Source organism: Bombus flavifrons, chromosome 2 (genome assembly GCF_040668555.2).
Source record: "Bombus flavifrons isolate JBK064 chromosome 2, iyBomFlav1_principal, whole genome shotgun sequence".
Classification (NCBI taxonomy): Eukaryota; Metazoa; Arthropoda; class Insecta; order Hymenoptera; family Apidae; genus Bombus; species Bombus flavifrons.
This window is the reverse complement of record NC_138443.1, coordinates 12,988,320-13,008,154: the sequence shown is the minus strand read 5'-3', so window position 1 is coordinate 13,008,154 and position 19,835 is coordinate 12,988,320. Positions and strand designations below refer to the sequence as shown.

The 19,835-nt window shown below is 31.1% G+C and overlaps 1 protein-coding gene across 2 annotated transcripts; it reads right to left on the bottom strand.

The window, feature by feature from the left end:
- Window positions 1-151: 151 nt before the first annotated feature.
- Window positions 152-19,084, bottom strand: LOC138188689 (very long chain fatty acid elongase 4). Of its 2 annotated transcripts, none has more exons than XM_069130699.1 (7): window positions 18,769-19,084; window positions 4,428-4,509; window positions 4,100-4,287; window positions 3,939-4,019; window positions 3,695-3,866; window positions 2,431-2,708; window positions 152-2,359 (listed from the first exon to the last, which is right to left on the bottom strand). In XM_069130699.1, exons 2-7 carry the CDS (start codon window positions 4,504-4,506, stop codon window positions 2,207-2,209), a joined length of 951 nt encoding a protein of 316 aa, XP_068986800.1. In that variant the 5' UTR covers window positions 4,507-4,509; window positions 18,769-19,084; the 3' UTR covers window positions 152-2,206. The 2 variants fall into 2 exon arrangements, with proteins under 2 accessions (XP_068986800.1, XP_068986791.1); XM_069130690.1 differs by lacking the exon at window positions 18,769-19,084 and adding an exon at window positions 7,400-7,827.
- Between the last annotated feature and the right edge of the window lie 751 nt (window positions 19,085-19,835).

Below are 19,835 nucleotides of genomic sequence, written 5' to 3'. Positions count from 1 at the left end.
TGATTATATTCGTTTATTGCATATTTTTATATTGCATTAAAATTAATATTACAATGTTCATGAAGTAGGATAGTAATTCTTTTTATCATATTCCGAAATTTTGTATAAGGTTTTGATAAACAAACTAATAGAATATTAAACTTTCGTAAAATAACGTAGCATTTTTTTATTATCGAATTATTTACTTCAATAATATATAATAATTGTATATGAGATTAAAAGTTTATGATACAATAATTTTATAAAAGAATTAAAAATTACAACTATATTGTCTTTTTAATTATGTTAGCTTTTTTGTAAAAACGCAAGCTTTTATAATTCTAATTTTTGTAAATTCAATATACATTTTTATTAAATTTGTGTGTATAATACAGTAGTCCTTGGAAAATTTTTTTAGATTTTGAGAGATTATGAGAGAATCAGTGAATACCCATAATTTATTTACTTATTTTGTTCCAAACAATCATGTAAGGATAAACGGTTTTTTTCATTAATGTTATTCATACCTGTTGCAATAGTACAAAAAAGGTGGGTAGACCAATTTTTCGAAATTTTAATCAAACGAAACCCGGCATCTTTTATTCCGGAACTACAGCATTATATCATCCAGTGAAATTTAATACAAGAAACAAATATCCTTACAGTAACAGATATTTTAGTCTGATTTTAATACGTACATGTTTATGTTATAGTGACAATATACAACATAATACATTTTTATAACCTCTTTTATATCTAAGTTTATCTGTTGGTTTGTGTCATTTTTTTAATATTATTGGAAAGTTATAGTGAACAAATATTATTGGAAATAAACATAATGCATCTTTTAGTTTTTTGCATTGCACAGCAATGCCGTTTTTATAACAGTTGCAACGTTCTTTACATATTACGCCAATAATAAAATGTATTAACAGTGTTTTGTTGACTAATAATGTTTAGAAATAGTTTAAATAAACAAACATGCCTAAACAATTCGAATTCATTTTTACAAACGGTCATGATCATTTATTTTGTAAAAGTTTTGCGATAATCTATGTCTTCACGGACGAGTTATTCGTTTGTGCAATAAAACATCTAAATTTCCAGAAAGTCTTTATGTATAAAAAGTCTTATTGTTTTGATATTTTTGGTTGGAACGTATAAAATTTTTTGCACGCAATTAATTTATTATGTGTATTTATATCTGTATGTAGAATATTAATTGTAGAAAAACGTTTTGTATAAATATTTATCTAACTTATCAATATCTTACCAATTGACATAGTGAATCAGCTTTGTTTCGAACGAAACAAATTAAATTCGAACGAAAGGATGGATTATTACTAGTTTGTTATTAAACAAACAAATCTTCGAGTATAACTAATAAAAGAATATCTTTTGTTACTCCAAAAAGATCATATTCATTAAAAATATCATTAAATAATGTACTAAGATAATCTTAGATGTGTAACAACAAAATTTAAATTCAAATTCTTTACATTTTCATGAATACTAGTTCATGATCGTGTTAGAATATTGTTTTCCATTTATTCAAAGATAGACTGTAACATACTCGAATATCACGATACAGCATTAACTAGACGTCAAATGTGCAAATATTGGTACTTACAACTTTAACGTGACCGTCATATTTGAATTCTAACCTTAGATTTACTGAGAGAAAAATCTAAAGGCAGTTTCCGACACGACGATCTGTTTCATTTCGTTTTTTTTTGTTTTACAAGGCAGATTTGAATCGTCGAACACAAAAGATCGCTTAGTTTAAACTTATATAACGTTATCATAATTGATCACACTGGATCTTATGTACTTCGCCTACTGACGACTAAACTGCTAATACACTCGACTAATTTGTATTTACAATACCTTAGACCAGCGATCCGTCGAACTTTGTGCTGCTGATCCAAGAATTAAAAAATCGCAGGCCGGTAAGTTTATAGTCGCGTTTACCTTAATTCGTCAAAGAAATATCGGTTTCTTTTATTAAACTCGATCTTTCTGCAACGATATATATATAAGTATAGCGTACTGAACATCACTCATCACGAACAAAGTGGCAGTTGCAAGAACTAAAGATTCCGGTTCTAAGTTATCGTTACCGATCGAATTATATTTCAAGAATTTTCGTTCACTTTTATTTTGTAACTAAATATACCGTAGTTCAAGCGATCTTAATATCTTAACGAAGGACTTAGGAGTGTATTATTCATTGAATCTTCTTAGATACACCATTCGCATATCCATTGGCGTGTCCATTCGTAATGTTTCCGTTACACATAGCTACGCCGGTAATTTTTTTCTTCAATTGCGTATCCGCCTTCATTTTTTCTAACTGTCTTTCCGCGTATGCTTGTTTACCCTAAAAAATTATTATTAGAAATGTTAATATTACAGTTAGTATCAATATAGGAAGACTTCCAACAAATTTACCTTGGCAATGTAGGCTTTAGCGTAGAAATTTCCAAATAAAACGATGAAAGAGACCATGTAAATGACAAGAGCATACTGCATCCAGAGTGGGAAATCGCATCCCGACCGAATTCCATTGATGCCGAGGATCAAGGCAGTAGTAAATTGGATTAATTGAAGAATCGTCAGATATTTCTTCCACCAGAGATATTTAGCTACAGAGGGTCCCAATGCGGCTAAGCCATAGTATGAATACATGAGGACATGGATAAAACTGTTCACCATGGCTGGCAGGAAAGCTAAAAAAAAGGATTTTTAATTAAACATTTCATTCTAACAAGTTGAAAAGAAAAAAGGAATACATATTAAATTAAAAAATTTAATACACATGTGATTATATACTCCAAAAAGTATTTTTTATTTCAGTGAAAACGAGACCCTACGATTTTCCTCCTAATTTCGTAATTCATAAATGTCTAGAAATATTATGATATGTTTTGTACATAAACCAAGAGATATTATAATTTCCTATAATTGCGTGAACTTTCTAAATATAAAATCTTGGATTCATCGATTAGCATGACTGGAATTAATGTGTATAATTTAAACAAATTTAGAGAAAATATATTGTTTAATACGGTTCAAGCTTAAGCTTTACTACAATGTAATGAATTACATATTAGTCATAATACGATAACATAATATAATACTATTGCATTTAATGCTATTTAGAAAATGGATATGTTAGTAATTAACGTGGGATACGTTATTGCAGATGTTTATTAGCAGATTTTATACTTTTATCGTATTCTACCAATGATATTCATTTAAACAGTCATTGAACGGTCTAGAAGTAAGAAGGAGAAAGTGGACGAATAGTTGCGTTTCAAAATTTAATGAGAAATATAAACAAGTTTTCACTTCGAATATTAATTTTAAATAAAAAAAAGTTATTGACTGGAATAGCTCATTCTGTAAAGCAGTATAAATTGATATATTTAAGTATTCGAGTTTGAAATTAACAATGATTAAAAAATGAATTTTTTTTACTTTATATTTAATTTCGATGCTATTTTTAATTAAAATGAGTTTTCTTTTCGAATATTCCAATTAAAAAAATAAATATGTAAATAAAAGTGTCTAGAAACTATATCGATCGGTAGGATAGTTTAACTTGAAATAAATTATAATCGGTGACACAAGTGGTAAGTTTATGTATTTACGTAGTCAGTTATCTATATCTCTATAATTGTTTGGAAAGAATTGGACACAGATAAATACTTACTAGATCCGCTTGGAACCCATTTGATACCAATCCACCACAACGAAAACATAGTGGAATGATGGTAAACATGAAGAAAGCTTAATTGATTATCCTTCTTCCGCAAGATAAAGAAAAACGTATCACAGAACTCCAAAAGTTTGCTAAAGTAGTACCACCAGACTGCATGAGCAATCTAACAGAAACAATTGTTATTTTATTTTTCAATCAATTAAATTTAAATTAAAAAATTTATATTAGTATGTACCTGCAATTCGTCTGGACGAGTCACGTGCCTAATCGGCTGACACACATAACTATAACGTAACCTGGTGGAAGCTACGAATAACTGCAAATAATAAATATGACAAATTAAGATACCAGAATCATAAAATGCATAACCAACTCTTAATAGCGAAAACAATGTACCTGTATCGCGATGTACGCGTTAAGACAGGCCATTGCAAGATTATACGGAACGAGTGCCCACGTTAACTTGAAGGCTTTTCGATTTCTCATGATCTTTGGCCCGGCCCATACAATGAGTAAATACAACATAGTGTATATCAATGTAGGTTTTGGCGAATCGACCAGAAGCCATCCTCTCGTTCGTTCATCTGTAAATGCGTAGTTACTAAATTTAATTGTTAAACTATTATTAAATTATAATAATTAGGTACATTAGGGTTCGAAATAATGCATTTTTTATTTAGTATCGAAAGAAAATTGTATTTATAATTTTAATATGGCTGTTTACCAGCAAGGGATAGCGTCCAGAGGTAGTAATTGTAGGCATCATTTATTAAAGTTGCTGTGGAATTAATTAAGCTTGCCATTGCCTGAAACAAGATTAAATCGTATTGCACTTGTGAACGGATAATTCTAGATTCGAGATTGGAGTGTACTTTTAATAAAAAGTAAACTGAATGTAAATTACAATGTATTTCACGACAGTGACTGTAAGCTCATATATAAGCTTATCTCCAATTACAAACGATTATCATGCCTATTTTAATTTACATTTGTATTCTAGAAAACGAATATTTAATTACTGTAATAGTCAGCTATAATTTTATAACTTTTTTGTAATTACAGCAGAATTTTCATGAGACCGGTCAAACGGTACACATACTAAACGAATGATTATAATAAAAATGAATCAACGATTTCCTGTGCGGAACGTGCGCACGATTATGCACGTGCGATTTACCACCATTATCCTACGCTTAATGAGCAGCTTCTATGCGCGTTATCCGGCCGTTCACTTAAAGTTGGAAACGTCATATGTAACTTTCACGTTATACCTGTCAAACCGAACGCTATCTCCCTAATCGTCTGCGGGAAAACACGTTTCGTTGGATCTTTCGAACAGCTCGGGTTTCGAGTTGGGTCGATGCTCCGACAGCAACTTAGGAATGTCTACTTTCATTTGCGGTTTAACTTTGCCGTGAACTTGTAGCAAGTGCAAGTGCATATTCTCCCCCCGGTATGGCAAATTTAGCTTTCATCTTGCATTAATTAAACCACATTATGGAGCGTTGATTGGATCCGCGAAATCTGACGCTGTTTGCATGCTTCTTGTTAATGAAACTTGTTCGACTATTTCTTTAAAGTTTTGTTGATTTTTTGTTAAATATATATATAAGAAAATATGATAGAATTATTGTCACATAGATATTGATATTAAATTTTCTCTTTGTATAAGATTTATTTTCTTTCACGTTCATTATTTTATAGAATTATCAAGGGATGGAAAATTTTGCTTATATTTAAACCGTCCAATATCGGAAAATTAATTATTTATCGACATATAATTAACCCTCCATCTGCATGTTGGGTCATTTTCGATCAATAATTTTAAACACTTTTTCATTATTTCTATATTTTTGTTTAAATTTTTCTTTGCTTAAAAAAATTAAGGTAACATGTAGCAAATAAAAGCTATTGGATGATATTCTAGAGACTTGGGAATGTATTCAAGAATTTCGAGGGATTTTCAAAACAAAAACCTGAGAAAAACTGCGTGGATTTAAACGATCTAATATGTAAACGGTGTCAGTAAACGTAAGGTTGCAGACGGAGGACTAACAGTAATAGCGTCAGTAGAAATTTGTTTATGCGTAGTCATATTTGGAAAATTTTCAAATTCAATTTCTTTGAAAATGAAGCTTTACATTAGAAAGTTTTATTCTATATTTCTGATTCATTCTCATATACATAATCATTTCACTTTCGAATTTATCGTTTTATTGTAAGACACCGCGTATATGGTATGTGGCAATTGGAACTACCATACAGCGCTTCATCCAATTTATACATTCACTCACCGAAAGTATCATTTTTGAGTCTCACTTAAAGAAACAAATACGGCCAATCATCGAGGTAAAATTACCCGAAAAAAGAAGTTACAACTTCTTCTAAAACAGTTTCTCCCCTTATGATTAAACCATTGGAACGAACCGACGTTTTTATGTGATTTTGAAGAAAATAAATTGTGATTTTTATTAATCGTTGGCAGAATATGCAGCTACAATGTCACTGATCTTCAAATGGCTGGTACGAGCAACGAGCGAATGATTTCTCGGGAGAAAGTCTCTCTGATAAATCAATTTGTAATCTCTGGAAGCTGAGTGAAATTACCTACAAGACTAGTTTATTTGCTGTAAGCAATGGAATGTGCCGTGGATATCTCACAATCGACACATGATACAAGCTGTTCATTGTCAAACGATATGTTAATTTCTAGACATCCTCGTTTACGGTGTATCGTTTTTCATTCGTTTCTCTTTCTTTTTTTAAATATATTCTTTCACATAGTAGTTAATTGTGTTCTTATTTAATTGTGGTATTTACATCTTTCTGTTAGTGAAATTTAATTTTTTTTTTAAGTTTTTAAAAAAACTCGGTTTAACCGAAGTTCCGTATTATCTGAGGTCCTCTGAACTTTAGCATAACTTCATCTTTTTCGAAGTTTTAAATGATTTTAACACGAATTTTAACACGAAAAGTACAAAAGTATAAATAGACAGATATTGTGAAAGCATTTAATTAAACTTTCAGTCGATTAAATAATTAATTAAATATATGTATTTTATCAAAACATTATTTAGTTGTATTATCAAAATGTTTTCTATGATTTTATTATACGATTTATGAATACTAATAGCCTTTGCAATATTTATCATTTTTTCTAATATCCGAGTTTTCTATTATCCGAGATAGACTCATGTCACATTACCTCGGATAATCGAGGTTCTACTATATCATAACGTTAGCAGCTACTCTTCTGTTAATCTCTTTGATTTTCTTCCAATCTCTGACGAGGGATATGAAAATAATTACAAACTCTTCAAAGGAAAAGTACACCTCATTGAGAACCTCATCTAGAGTTCTATCCAAAACTCCATTAGGGACACCTGAATCAAAACTATATTTCTCCCAAAAAATTTTTAAATTATATGCTCTATGAGAGTGCAAAAAAAAGATAAGAAATACAATTTTTCTTAATTTTTTTTTTTCTATTTCAGAAAGTTTAGAATTTCAGGAACAGGATCTAAAACTTTCATAGAGACTTACTCTTGTTCAAAAATGCCCAAAAATCACTTATTTTCCAGATAAATTTCCACAGGACCTCCAGTTAAAGTCTTTCTTTAACACTTGCACATAAAGTTGAATTTTCAAAGAGCAGTTGAATAGATTTCAGCACAAGAAGGTCAGGGAGTTTCTTACCTCGTATACTACTGATCGTCAAGAAGCTAACGGCGATACCGTCGTGATCCTTGCCTTCCCCGCACACACCAACGACGAACGTCAAATAAATATTATACAAAAGCGGTCTAATATCGTATATATCGAGAACAAATAGTCACTAGCGCCTCTACGATTACTCTGCGATCTACTCTCCTGCACGCAGTCGCGGTTTTGTCAAAGTGACATGACACGTTTTAATAAATCTACTGTCGGACAGCTGACACCAGCGGAGGTGCCGCTAGGAATCGGTACTTGTACTTGTTCACACGAGGAGAGGACCGTCATACGACGAGGTCGATCGGCAAAGTGGCAGCGCCTTGTAGCCTCTTCTCTGGTCCACTTTATAACTTTGGTGTCGTCCGTCTGCCGATTCTCCTGCTGGTGGTAACCTCACGTTCTCGGAGGTGGTACGATTTCATCGGCACGTGAAACGTTAAATGAGGCCAAAACCCCTCCGCTACTTCGAAGATTATATCGAATCCGTGGGGATAGATCGTTTGGAATCGGTCAAAACGATGAAGGCGCGTGTCCCACCCCGCGCGTTCGTTTGCTTTCCTCTCCCCTCTGCTGTTACAGCGAATGAGGGGGCTATAATCGAGGGGAGTGTTAGTACTTCGAATGTACAGTGCTTTGAGAAGTGGCACTTCGTCGCCAAAATTGTAAATGTCTTTATATATATCTATCTTTTTCCAACACAAATCTGGGCTAAACTTCGTTTTGGAAAACACCGAATTTGTGATTTTTTTTTACAATATGTATGATTGCTTTGATGATTCAAATATCCAAAAATATTAATTTTAAGATGCGGAGATCATTATTTACGTTATACATAAAATTGTGCAGTTTATTTAGACACATACTTATGTATGTTTTATGACTTACATACATCGGCAGGTGATTGATTAGCGGAATGAATTGAATATCGGTTTGGGTTGGATTTGATTAATATTATTAAGAAACACGTTGAAATAAACAAATTTGTGCCCTATAAAAGATTGGATGAGCAAGAGAAATCGTTATTATGAAGACCGATCAAAGTCCAAGTTACGTTTCAAGAACTTGGATTTTGACTATGAAATTACCACTTTGTATACCACTGTGGAACGTTACCGACGATGCTGTGTGTGGCTGACAGATCGAATTACAACCGGATCGGTTTCGAGAGCACTGGTTACACGACTGTTTCGTTCGTGGCCTCGATTTCGAGGTGAAGGTTAGGATGTTCGGCCGGGGTTTTTTCTCTCGTTTTTGGTTGAATGATTTGACAGGCGGAGATGCTTGCTAGTCGAGAGAAAGGGAAAGGAAGAGGTACAAAATGGTACCATTATAGGAGGGTGAGTGCGCGATGGGAAATGGTTCAGTTTAAGGGAGACTGTTGAATAGCTTCAGATAAACATTAGCTTTCTTTGTTGTTAGAAATTAAGAATAAAATGGAGCTGAAATAATTAAGGAAGGTTATGTTTTATAGAAATTATAGCTTTTGGAAATGAAAAATTTTCATATTCATTGACCCATCTATTGATTCAAAATTGGATCAAAGTAGTATCGGATTATAAGCAAATTCGTATGTGGTATAAGCGTCGATAGAAGTATGCACAGAGCTATTTACGAGACTTTTAAGAGATGTCGCGCGGGCAGATGTGAGGATGTAAATATGGATCCAAGAGAAAGCGATACACAACATAAAACTCGTCTTTCGACTGATGAATTAAAACAGGTCAGTGGTCCTCTTTTAACCGTAAAACACGTTTCCGAATATTTAAATACACTAATTCTTAGGTCTTAATCATCTCTTACTTGAAAACATTTTTTAGGCATTTAAAATCAAATATAAATTTATTTATTCCTCAATATAAGCTTCAGACGAAAACTTACGTTTCCTAAACAAATCTATTAAATTTTCGTATCACAAACCTACGTGCCTTATTGCATTATAAATATATTTGAATAGCAAGTTAAGTTGCCTTTCCATTTATCACATAGCAAGCAATTTAAAAAAGATTTATTTTCGCTATTTGCATAAATGTCCAGCTACCAACTACAAAATTTGGGACATCATTTGAATAAACATTTTGCATCCGTCCCAAGATAAATTATAAAATGTAAAAGAGAGGGACAAAACTTAACCCATACCAACTAGCATTTAGATAAAAATTCTGCAGCTGTTCGAAGATAACCTAAAAAACCCAAAAAAAGAGAAATAATTCATGATATTCGCAATTGTCAAAATCTCTTTGACATAAAAATCGTTGAATACATAATCCTACCTTCTATATCCTAATTTGAAGGATATAACATTAATTAATTGTCTAACGTAAATTGGATAAAATATGGATGAATTTGAACAGGAAGCATATGCTTCTTTCGAGGAATCCGTAGACGGAGGTAAGGAAAAACCAATTTCGATTCATCTCATAGACATTTAATGGGGTCAACTAATTGGAATGTTTCTGTCAGTTATGCATTGCAATAATCGATGCATAGATCACATTAAAACTAAAAAGTACAATATAAATTAACACTCCTATGCTAGAAGCAAAGAAGTCTACTGGAACCAAAAGCCAATTTCTTTTTGTTATGATTAATGTCTAATTTTCTGTTTAGTATCTAACACCGTATGATGATGATGAAAGCGATTTATCTTCCTATAATGTAACGTAAGTGTTACAAGTTATATATGCATGTATATATGTATCTATTTTTTTTCAAATCTTATTTTATCTCCTGATTACTACTCTCATTATAACACAATTATTGTATAATGCTTTCATAACAATCATGACCTCTTAAAGAACACAGTATCACTTGTAAATGTTTTATAGTTTGAGTTAGATTTTTAAGCTTAATTGAAAAAGTTAAAAAGAAAGAAAGACGATTAAAGAAATTGGTGGTTATTCATTGTTGTGCTACATAACCTCTTAAGTCACTTGTAGGCATTTCAAAGCTTTACTCGTGAATGTCCATGATGTCCATATCATTGACCCATCCTTTTTTCTCGTGCTCTGACAAAAGTTAGAGGCGGAGGAGGAAATGGAGACAAAAAAGAAACAGTTGAAGGAATCTGACTGCAGAAGGAGAAAGCGCGGCCGGTTACTTTCGTCAGCGTACACGCGTATAGTATACAGCAGTCCGGCCTGTGCTTTTTTCTTCGCGCTTCGGCTTCATTCTTTTTCGCTCGGCCTGGTATTTATCTCGGTCAAGAAAATGCTCGTTCACGCAGAAGTTCCGTTGCATCGTCATTTAATCAATCAATCGACCTTTTGAATTTCGGAATACGGTTAATAAAATAACCCTAGACTTGTCGATCTAAAATTAATAATTTTAAGGATTTAAGAGATCTTGTGCTATACTTGAAATATTTTTAAAAAGATTTAGATAACCTATCAAAAACATACACGCGCAAGATGTTTTCTTATTTTATAGAATTTAAATATTTCAAAACAGAAATTTTTATTCTTATTACGTTATTTATATAATTTAAATGACTACTTTTACAAAGACTCACTTGAATAAGTACATACTTGAATCAAAACAGTTATTTATACAAAACTTTCTTCATTTATATTCATATGAAACTTCGATCGAAACTTTCATTTATAAAATATTCATTTTAAGATTAATAAAATACAAAATACAATTTTTGATGAATTTTGTGTTTTACCAAATTTCCTTAAAAATTAGATAATTTTCTTTATGTGTTATTACAATGGTTCATGACCTTAATTATAATAATTCGCGTGGTTAATGAGAATTGGTAAAAATAAAAAAAGTTGTTTTCACGGACAAAATGAGATCAATGGAACCCAATTGCGCCCGGAGCAAACTTTCATCCGGATTTACTTCTTTCCCTCTTCTGTACGCATAGCCCATGAGCAAATGCCACTACTATTGATAATGAAATACATAGCTATTATAAAGATGTAAGATGTGATAATATAAAACTCAATTACTATACGTGTAGTAGAAACGTCATTGATATCAATTAAAAAATAGTGTACAATCTGGATAAAAATATTTCACTAATCACACTGTTTACTTTTCGAAATAACACTCATTATTAGCAGTGAAAGTATAAGCAAAAGCGTTTGAAATAATTATAATAAACTGAGTAATCCATATAGAGGGATTAATATTTCATAAAAATTATAGTTATAAAAAAAATGATACTTATGGAACGATTAATATAACAAATGTGATGTTGTTTCCTCTTCGATTATTTTCTCTGTTTCTTTAAACTATGTGTTTGCTATATTGTAAATCTGATATCACATTAGAGAAAGTTGCAATTAACAAACTATCACGAGACTTCATTCTAAACATATTTTACAACCGTGAAAATATAATGCTTTGCTTAATTATACATTGTATTTCCTGCATAAAGTACTCTTGTTCATTTTCTACGCCATTTTAATCTTGTACATGATAACTTTTTTGTTGATAAGTTTTGAATTTAAGTTCTTACTTTCATTGCAAACGAATGACGTTAAAGATCTCGTAATTAGAACGCTACAGTACTTGTTTGTGAAATTAATCGATGACGATGCAATAGCACGCGAATTGTACGCGTCTGCATTTTTATAACCTATAAAATTTGCGAATCAAGCGGTATACTTGTCATCAAATCTGCAATTCTCGAAGAAATATTTTACGTGATTTCAAAATTATTACACATTTTACACATTCATCCTTATGCAATGTGTCGTGATCTTTACGCAAAAACGAATGAAAAATATGAAATACATTTCTTTGATATGAAATTTCATTTTAGAGAAAATTAACTTCTGTAAAATTTATCAATATTTATAACCAATATTTTTTTCATCACTTAACACTTTAATACAAAACTGGTAGACATCTTCTACGAGAAGTCTTAACTGTTTAGAATTTGGAGGATGCATAAGTTTAGGAGAGTTAGTATACTGCTCTAGGCATAATATGGCGTGACCAAATTTCCTAGTAAAATATCTTACCAGAAGTAAATATATCTTAGCCTTAACCACTTTTTAATTTAACCTCCAGTTTCCCTATACATATGTATACATATATCTGTATATATGTATATCTAACCTGCAATTTTCCTAATTTTCCTATACATATGTATATGTATGTAGATACATATATGTACGAATCGAGAACTCATGCTTTGAAAAGAACATTTACATAATATCAACGCTTATTCTGCACATCAGGATCCTGTATAAGTCCTAATTGAACATCAGAACATTTAAGAATATAACGTACGTTTATTAGTGCCAGAACACATAAACTACATGATCTCAGATTCCCGCATTTCTCATTAAATTACAAGAGAAAGTTGGACTTAGATTCCACAACACATTCTACGTCAACTACTTTGTATAGAACTCTGATTTATCCTAATTTTTTTATAATAAAAATTTCTCCAATTTATATATTTCTAGAATTCTTCAAGTCCAGGATTTTTTAGCTAGTCCCTCTTTTAAATTGAGGTTATCTTTGTCATATAGTACAACGTATGAATTCTTCCGACGTTCTGAAATTCCCTAAAATTCTTTTATTTGGAGATTTTGGAAAAAGGTTAATTAAACGCTTTATATGTTTCCATTAAAAATTCATATCTTTCTAATTAAAAATGACATGTTTAATTGCTCTAACGATACACTTTGGTTCGTTAAAATTATTTAGTAAACGAGAATTATATATCGAGTCATTCTCGCGATTCCTAATTCATGTAACCCGTAAAATTAACAGTGAACAGACAGCTGGTTAATTGCTGCGAAACGTATGACAAGATTATATCAGGGATAAGCAAGTAATATGCAGATACTACTGTCATATAAACAAGAAGCAGTAATTTTGTATTCTGTATCAGAATAATATATGCACTTGCTTAGGGGCATAAATTAATGTTCCAGAAAAGACAATGAAGTAGAGTAAATATGAACACTTAGTCACTAAACCACAGCAAAAGTATATTTTATCCTGACTACAGTTTTGTATCTTTCTTATGTTTTGTATGACTTAAACATATCATTTTTAACGTCTGATTAATTTCATGTTTATTATCTTTAACATCATAAAAATTTCATGATCTCGTTGTCTTTCTTTTAATAACTATTGAAAAAATTCGGTGATTAATTGGTTATCTTAACTCGAATAATGGAATTAAATCATATAAGCTGATTATTCCCACGATGGCGCGTGCATCGACAAATGGAATATCTATTTCTATAAGTTATACATATATGTCATACGTGCCGCGAGAATATGATTTACTGGCATACTTCGAATTCGTGGATACCTATATCACGGAAATGAATATTGCGAAATGTGTGTGGATTCAAAGAGTTAATATTTAACTATGTTCGTTAAATATTTGTTGACTGTTACTAACGTCCCGAGAACCGATCGTAAATATTTCATTGTTTAAAAATCGTCACCCTCCGTCGTTATCAGAATTACGAAATGCAATCTTTACACATAGCTTATTTAAATGAACGATAGTTTATTTAGATCTTTTTGCAATTTGTTTAAAGGAAAGAACTCGAAATTTTATATTTTAAATGTTATATGAAAATTATATTATATCGTTACGAAAAATGGCAGTGGTCTGACTTACATCATTATGATTCTTAGTCTTCTATATCATACAAATGAAATAACAATTTACGATAAAATAAGTAGAAAATATAAGCATACAGTCAATAAAATATGTATACATATGTGATGAAAAGAATTTTCACAATCTTGATATGTGTAGGATGTGTTATACTGTACTGTACTGTACTTGTATTGTAGAACATACGAACTCTAACCTCACTGCTAGTAGTAAGAAACTACATAACATCAGAAACGCAATCGGCGCAGCGGTGGCGGATAATCTTGATGTATACTACTTATAGAAATGTAAAATCGGTCTTAAAAAATAGTTCTAAATTTTTAAAGGATAGTTTAGTCTACATTTGAAAATCATCCCCGTTAGTACAAAATATGGTATTCAGATTTCAAAAAGCTCGCAATTAGTTGCCTATAGTAATTACATAATTATAATGCAACAAAGAGTACATATTAGTTTTTTTATATTTACATATACGTTACGTTTCTTTTAGATACACATTTTTTTGTTTGTAACTAAACATACGTACATGGTTACTCACCTAAAGTCGAACAAAAATATGTGTATCTAAAAGAAACGTAACGTATATGTAAATATAAAAAAACAAAATTCTAAACAATTTATCTTATTTTAAATATAAAAACACAAAATTTATCCCTGGTTCCTTTTAAAATCAATATTACAAAATGATCAAAGATTATTACGAACAATTAAATTCCGTCATATTTTTCGAGGAATTGTCTACGATTCTATTTATACATTTTTATTTCGAATTGCCTGCAATGGAAAAATGAAAACTTTTACACGAATCGTTATTTATTGGGGAATAATTTGAAATTATTATATCTGCCATATGATCTAAATAGTTGATTCAGTGAAACTGCTTTCCAGAGCCTTGCGATAGTCGATTGCCGGCGAAACGACCGGTCGAAACGAAGGAAAAAGTTGTCAGGTAGAGAGTGGTTACCACACTTCCTTTCTCCCGAGGCTAACCAACTACACGTATAATCAGTCGAAATCATCAGTATTCTTCAGATCGTTATAACCGTGAAATCGTTATTATCGTTCATCATTGAATTCAGAAAATTCAGACCAATGATAAAGAAGGAATCTACACATATCAACCGATAACTAGACCTCCAATGCAATCGAATTTACAAGTTATCGAACAACTATACATGATTAGAAGTACGAAAAAGAAAAGCATAAAAAAAAAACAGAAATATATTATGGAAGAAATAATGAGATAGTATACGTATTTTACATGAATCGAAGCCGATTTGATTCCTCAATTATGAGAGTATTATTTATTGAGTTTCTAAAAATTTCTTCTGTACAATTGCGTTAAGTAGGAATTTATTTTTTCTTTTAGCTATAAATTCTAATGAATAGTTATTACTAACTTCCATAGCATTTAATCCTTTCACTGTTCTGCTATTTCTTTTTGTCACTTCAATTAGTATGTATTAAATGAACCATGATAAATGTCTAGTAAAGGTTTCGTTTTGCAGTTAAGAAGTAAACTGAAAAATCTTCTTTCATTTTACCTCATTCCCACAATATTCGGAAGGTTTCATCTTCTGAGAACACTATGTCTGCTTTAATACGGATTTCTCTACTAACAGAGTTTAATACCCCTGCCCTACACCGAATAAACATTAGATAGTATCAACTGTCATCTTCTATCGATTTCTGCGAATGATACAATATTATAACGTACAAGCCATTGTCATTAATAAAAGCAGATTATAACGAAGGAAATCTGAGAGAATAGGCATGGTGAAAAGCAATCTCCGATAGCATCCAACTCGTGGGTATCTTAAAAGGTGAAAGGTGATTGATCTTGTATACTACGTATGTTTTACAAGTTTCATTTTGAAAGCAGTTCTTGCTTTGCAGTATCTTGTTATTTACATTTGTTATTTATATTTAAGGTTATTAATTAATTTATTTTTCAAGACGATTCAAAACTGATTTGATTGGAACTGTTTAGGAAAATATAGAAAATTTTACATAACGTAACAAATTGAAAATATGAATAGACAAATCAAAACTATATTTAAACAACTTTTCAAAATCTTTTTAAAGGTTTCTAAAGATGCTCTAACGATCATCCATGGATATAACCAAAAAAAAAAAAAAAAAAAAAGAAACATCTACTGTGTATGTCGGAGATATAAATTTTCAATTGATGTAACATGAAACAAATTAACAGATTCGTATAGACAGGAAATTTATAATGAACTACGTTTTCATTGCAACTAATGCCAATGTCAGCGCATGCATATGTCGATAAAGACAATTTGTCAACATTTTCCTGATGCATGATTTGATCGGAGGCTGGCTCGCACTTTCTTCTGTACCGGTTGCTTGAACTCGCTACGATCAACCTCACTTTCAGGTCAATGTTTAGACTCGAGAGAATAGCGAGAAATATACGATGATTAATAACAGCAAGAACTTTCATATCAATATTTATTTATATATGCTATTATATATAGTGCTTAAATTAATGGAACTAAATAACTAAGAAGAAACAATAATATTTGTGTTGATTTAGTTAATATTTATTTAATTCAAATGTTATAGAAAGGATAATTACATTTCTAAGATCTAACTAAAGACTCTAGATAAAATCGTCATTAACTGTCATTAACAATACCTAAATATTTAAATTATTTTTTATAGAAAAGCGATAAGATTTAATTGTTATGTATACACATGCACTTTCAATCACATTGATTAAAAAAAAATGTCTGACAATAGGCAACCTATTTTTCTTTTTACTGTACTTTGACTCTCTCTTGTTTTCTAATCGTACAAATTAATCACATATCACCTTATATCTCGCTGTATCGTGGCTGCATTATTTTGAAAACTTTTTAGTGAAAGTTACTCTAATCACAAGAAATGCTATAACAAATTCAAATCTATTGACAATTCTATTTAAAGATTCGAAATTATCCCGTCATCCAACGATTTGAATCGTCAAAACTGCGTCTCAAATTTTTTTTGTAGAATAAAAGATTTATGTTACAATAAAAAATAATTCAAAATTAATGATGTACTAGAATACATTTATGTATTTGATATAATGTATATATATATATATATATTTTTTTTAAATTCTTTATATAACTCGAAAGGGTATAAATAAAATTTCCATGTGTATTTCCTCGGCTACAATTGATATCGTATCTAACCAGAATGATGAACGCCACCGACATCGCCTAACTTATAATCGATCAGTTATTGCGCTTTATGCCTGTCTTTTCGATCGGGCACTCTTTCTCTATCAGTCGATTTCACCGTGGGCCGATTTGCATTTCCAACCGCGAATTTACCTGTTAAGATTGAAGAAGCAGCGAAAGTGAAATCTCCCCAATGCAACAAGCATGGCGAGATACCACACGCATCTAATCCTAAACGCGATTTGTTTAACTTGTAAATTACAGTGTTATCCGAGCGACCGGACAATGAAAGTTACTTAAAGAAAGAAAAGCAACTATTCGATAACGCAAATGTTTACGATTAATTACTTGTGTATATACTACAAACTGTTGATTTAAAAAACAATGATTTTGAGGTTAGAAAAATAAAAACATTGAGTAAGAATAAATATCATTAGAATAGAACATTTTATATAACGTTTCTGTTACTTAAATTTTATCACGTGAGAAGATACTATTTATTTAGCAAACTTCGAAATTACTCATCAAAACTATTCACGCAATGTCATTTACGTAAAGCAAAATTTTTTCCGAAGGTCACTACAAAAAAAAGGAACAAGCTGTAGTTGTATAAATGTTTAACTTTTACTCTACGTTTGAGCAAATTCACTGTTATTCGGCGAACAATGAATATTTAATTCGATGAATATTTAAATTATCGCGCGTAATTAATATTTGAATATAGTATAGTGAAGAAGATGAGAAATTGTACAAAACATTTTCTTATTAAACCTTGTTAATTTGTGAACAAAAAAAGAAATTTTTAAATATATCGAATATAATACAACATATAAGAATGAAGAGGTATTCTTCGTACAATACGGCACAAAATTTGAAATATTGTAAAGAAAAGTAAAAAAATAGCCACGTGCATTTTATCTAAAATATTTATAAAATAAAATAGTATTTGGTGCAACTCTCTAGAGTCTAGACGTTCGATCGCGACTCTTCGCTAAGTCTACACCAGACTTAAAAATGAATGGGGAATAAAAGTAAAACTAAATAGTTACACCAAAGTTAACCACAGTCAACTTGCCTCTGAGAAAAGTTTGAATTTCTACTTTATTATCTATTGGTTGTAATCTAGGGGAAGATCTAGTGAATAATAATAGGAACATAGACACTTGGACACTTTTATTCATAAAAAATCCTAACAAACACATATATATCATTGAACAAAATAGCTAAATTGGATTTATTTGTATAGTATGGCGATTTAAGCTATAATTCGGTTAATAGGTTAATAAATAAAATTATGTACCAAATGATCTGAAAGGTTATACATCTATGTTAATGAAAAAAATAATCAAAATAGATCTCTAACTGAGGATTAATAATCTTAGTGTGACAGTTACGTGATTCATTCTATATAATCAAATATATACACATAACTTATTATAACTATTTTGATCGCCACGCTGTTCCAGTCCGCACTAACGAACCTCCCAGAACATAACCAAAAACATCTTAAATCTTCTCTTTCGTATTTAACCACCATTTATCCCTTCGAAAAAATTACTCACCGTCTTTTTTTTAAATTATCACGAGACTCATGTCAGGAATTTGAACACCAGTGGTGGTTTCGCGTCAAGGAGCTCGCAGACATACGAACATCATCGTCGTTGTCGAATCTTCGCCGTTTCGTCGGTTGTTCCGCAGTTAATAAGTCCCAAATTTAACAAAGGAACTCACGTAATATGTATGCCATGCACATCTGATTAATCTTTAAATATACAATATAGATAGGAGACACTGTACACGATTCATTAATGTATTTCGAGGAAAACACGACAAAAGCTGTTTTAGGTTTCTCGAGTGTGGACGGTGCAGGCGCCGGTCGGCCGCCATCATAGAAATCAATACAACTGCTAACTAAGGGGAGCTCACGTCGTATTGTATGGGATATTAGGATGAACGTAGGATACCGTTTGGTTACAATGGATTCTGAAAAACCATATTCTGATGAATATGTTAGAACAATCAAACATGTACAATAGAACTTCGATTGTTGTACAAAACAGGATTGAAGAAACATCTAAATATCAAGGTTCATGCAATAAAGGAAGTGACCAATCGGATGGTTCACAGTTACAGTCCACTGTATACTTCTTATTAGTTCTTATGATGTATGCTCTTCATTTGTATATTCGTAATCAATTGTAACCAATATGGATATAATATATTAACCCTTACTATATATTACCACATGGATGCATAGAACGAAATTTACTGTAGATTCTTATGAAAGTAGTTTAGTGTTTTGGATACATTTGATATTTACAATATGCATAGCCGTTTTATTGTTCATGTGCATTTAATGCTATAGGATATTTAATGAAATATATGTGTATGTATGTACAGTTTCGTTTAAATCCAGAATCTGGCGCAGATGAGTTGCGCTCCTCATCGTTCCTCGATTGTGTCATTGGAGTTAAAATAAATTCGTTTAGGATTAGTTTTTGAATGAATTTACGAAGTGATGATGTCAACCGTTTTTGGGTATTCAACAGATAGTAACAATTATTCATTGTGTATCTATTTATTCTTTGGACTTCGGACTCTGGACTGGATTTTGGACCTGTATTTACCG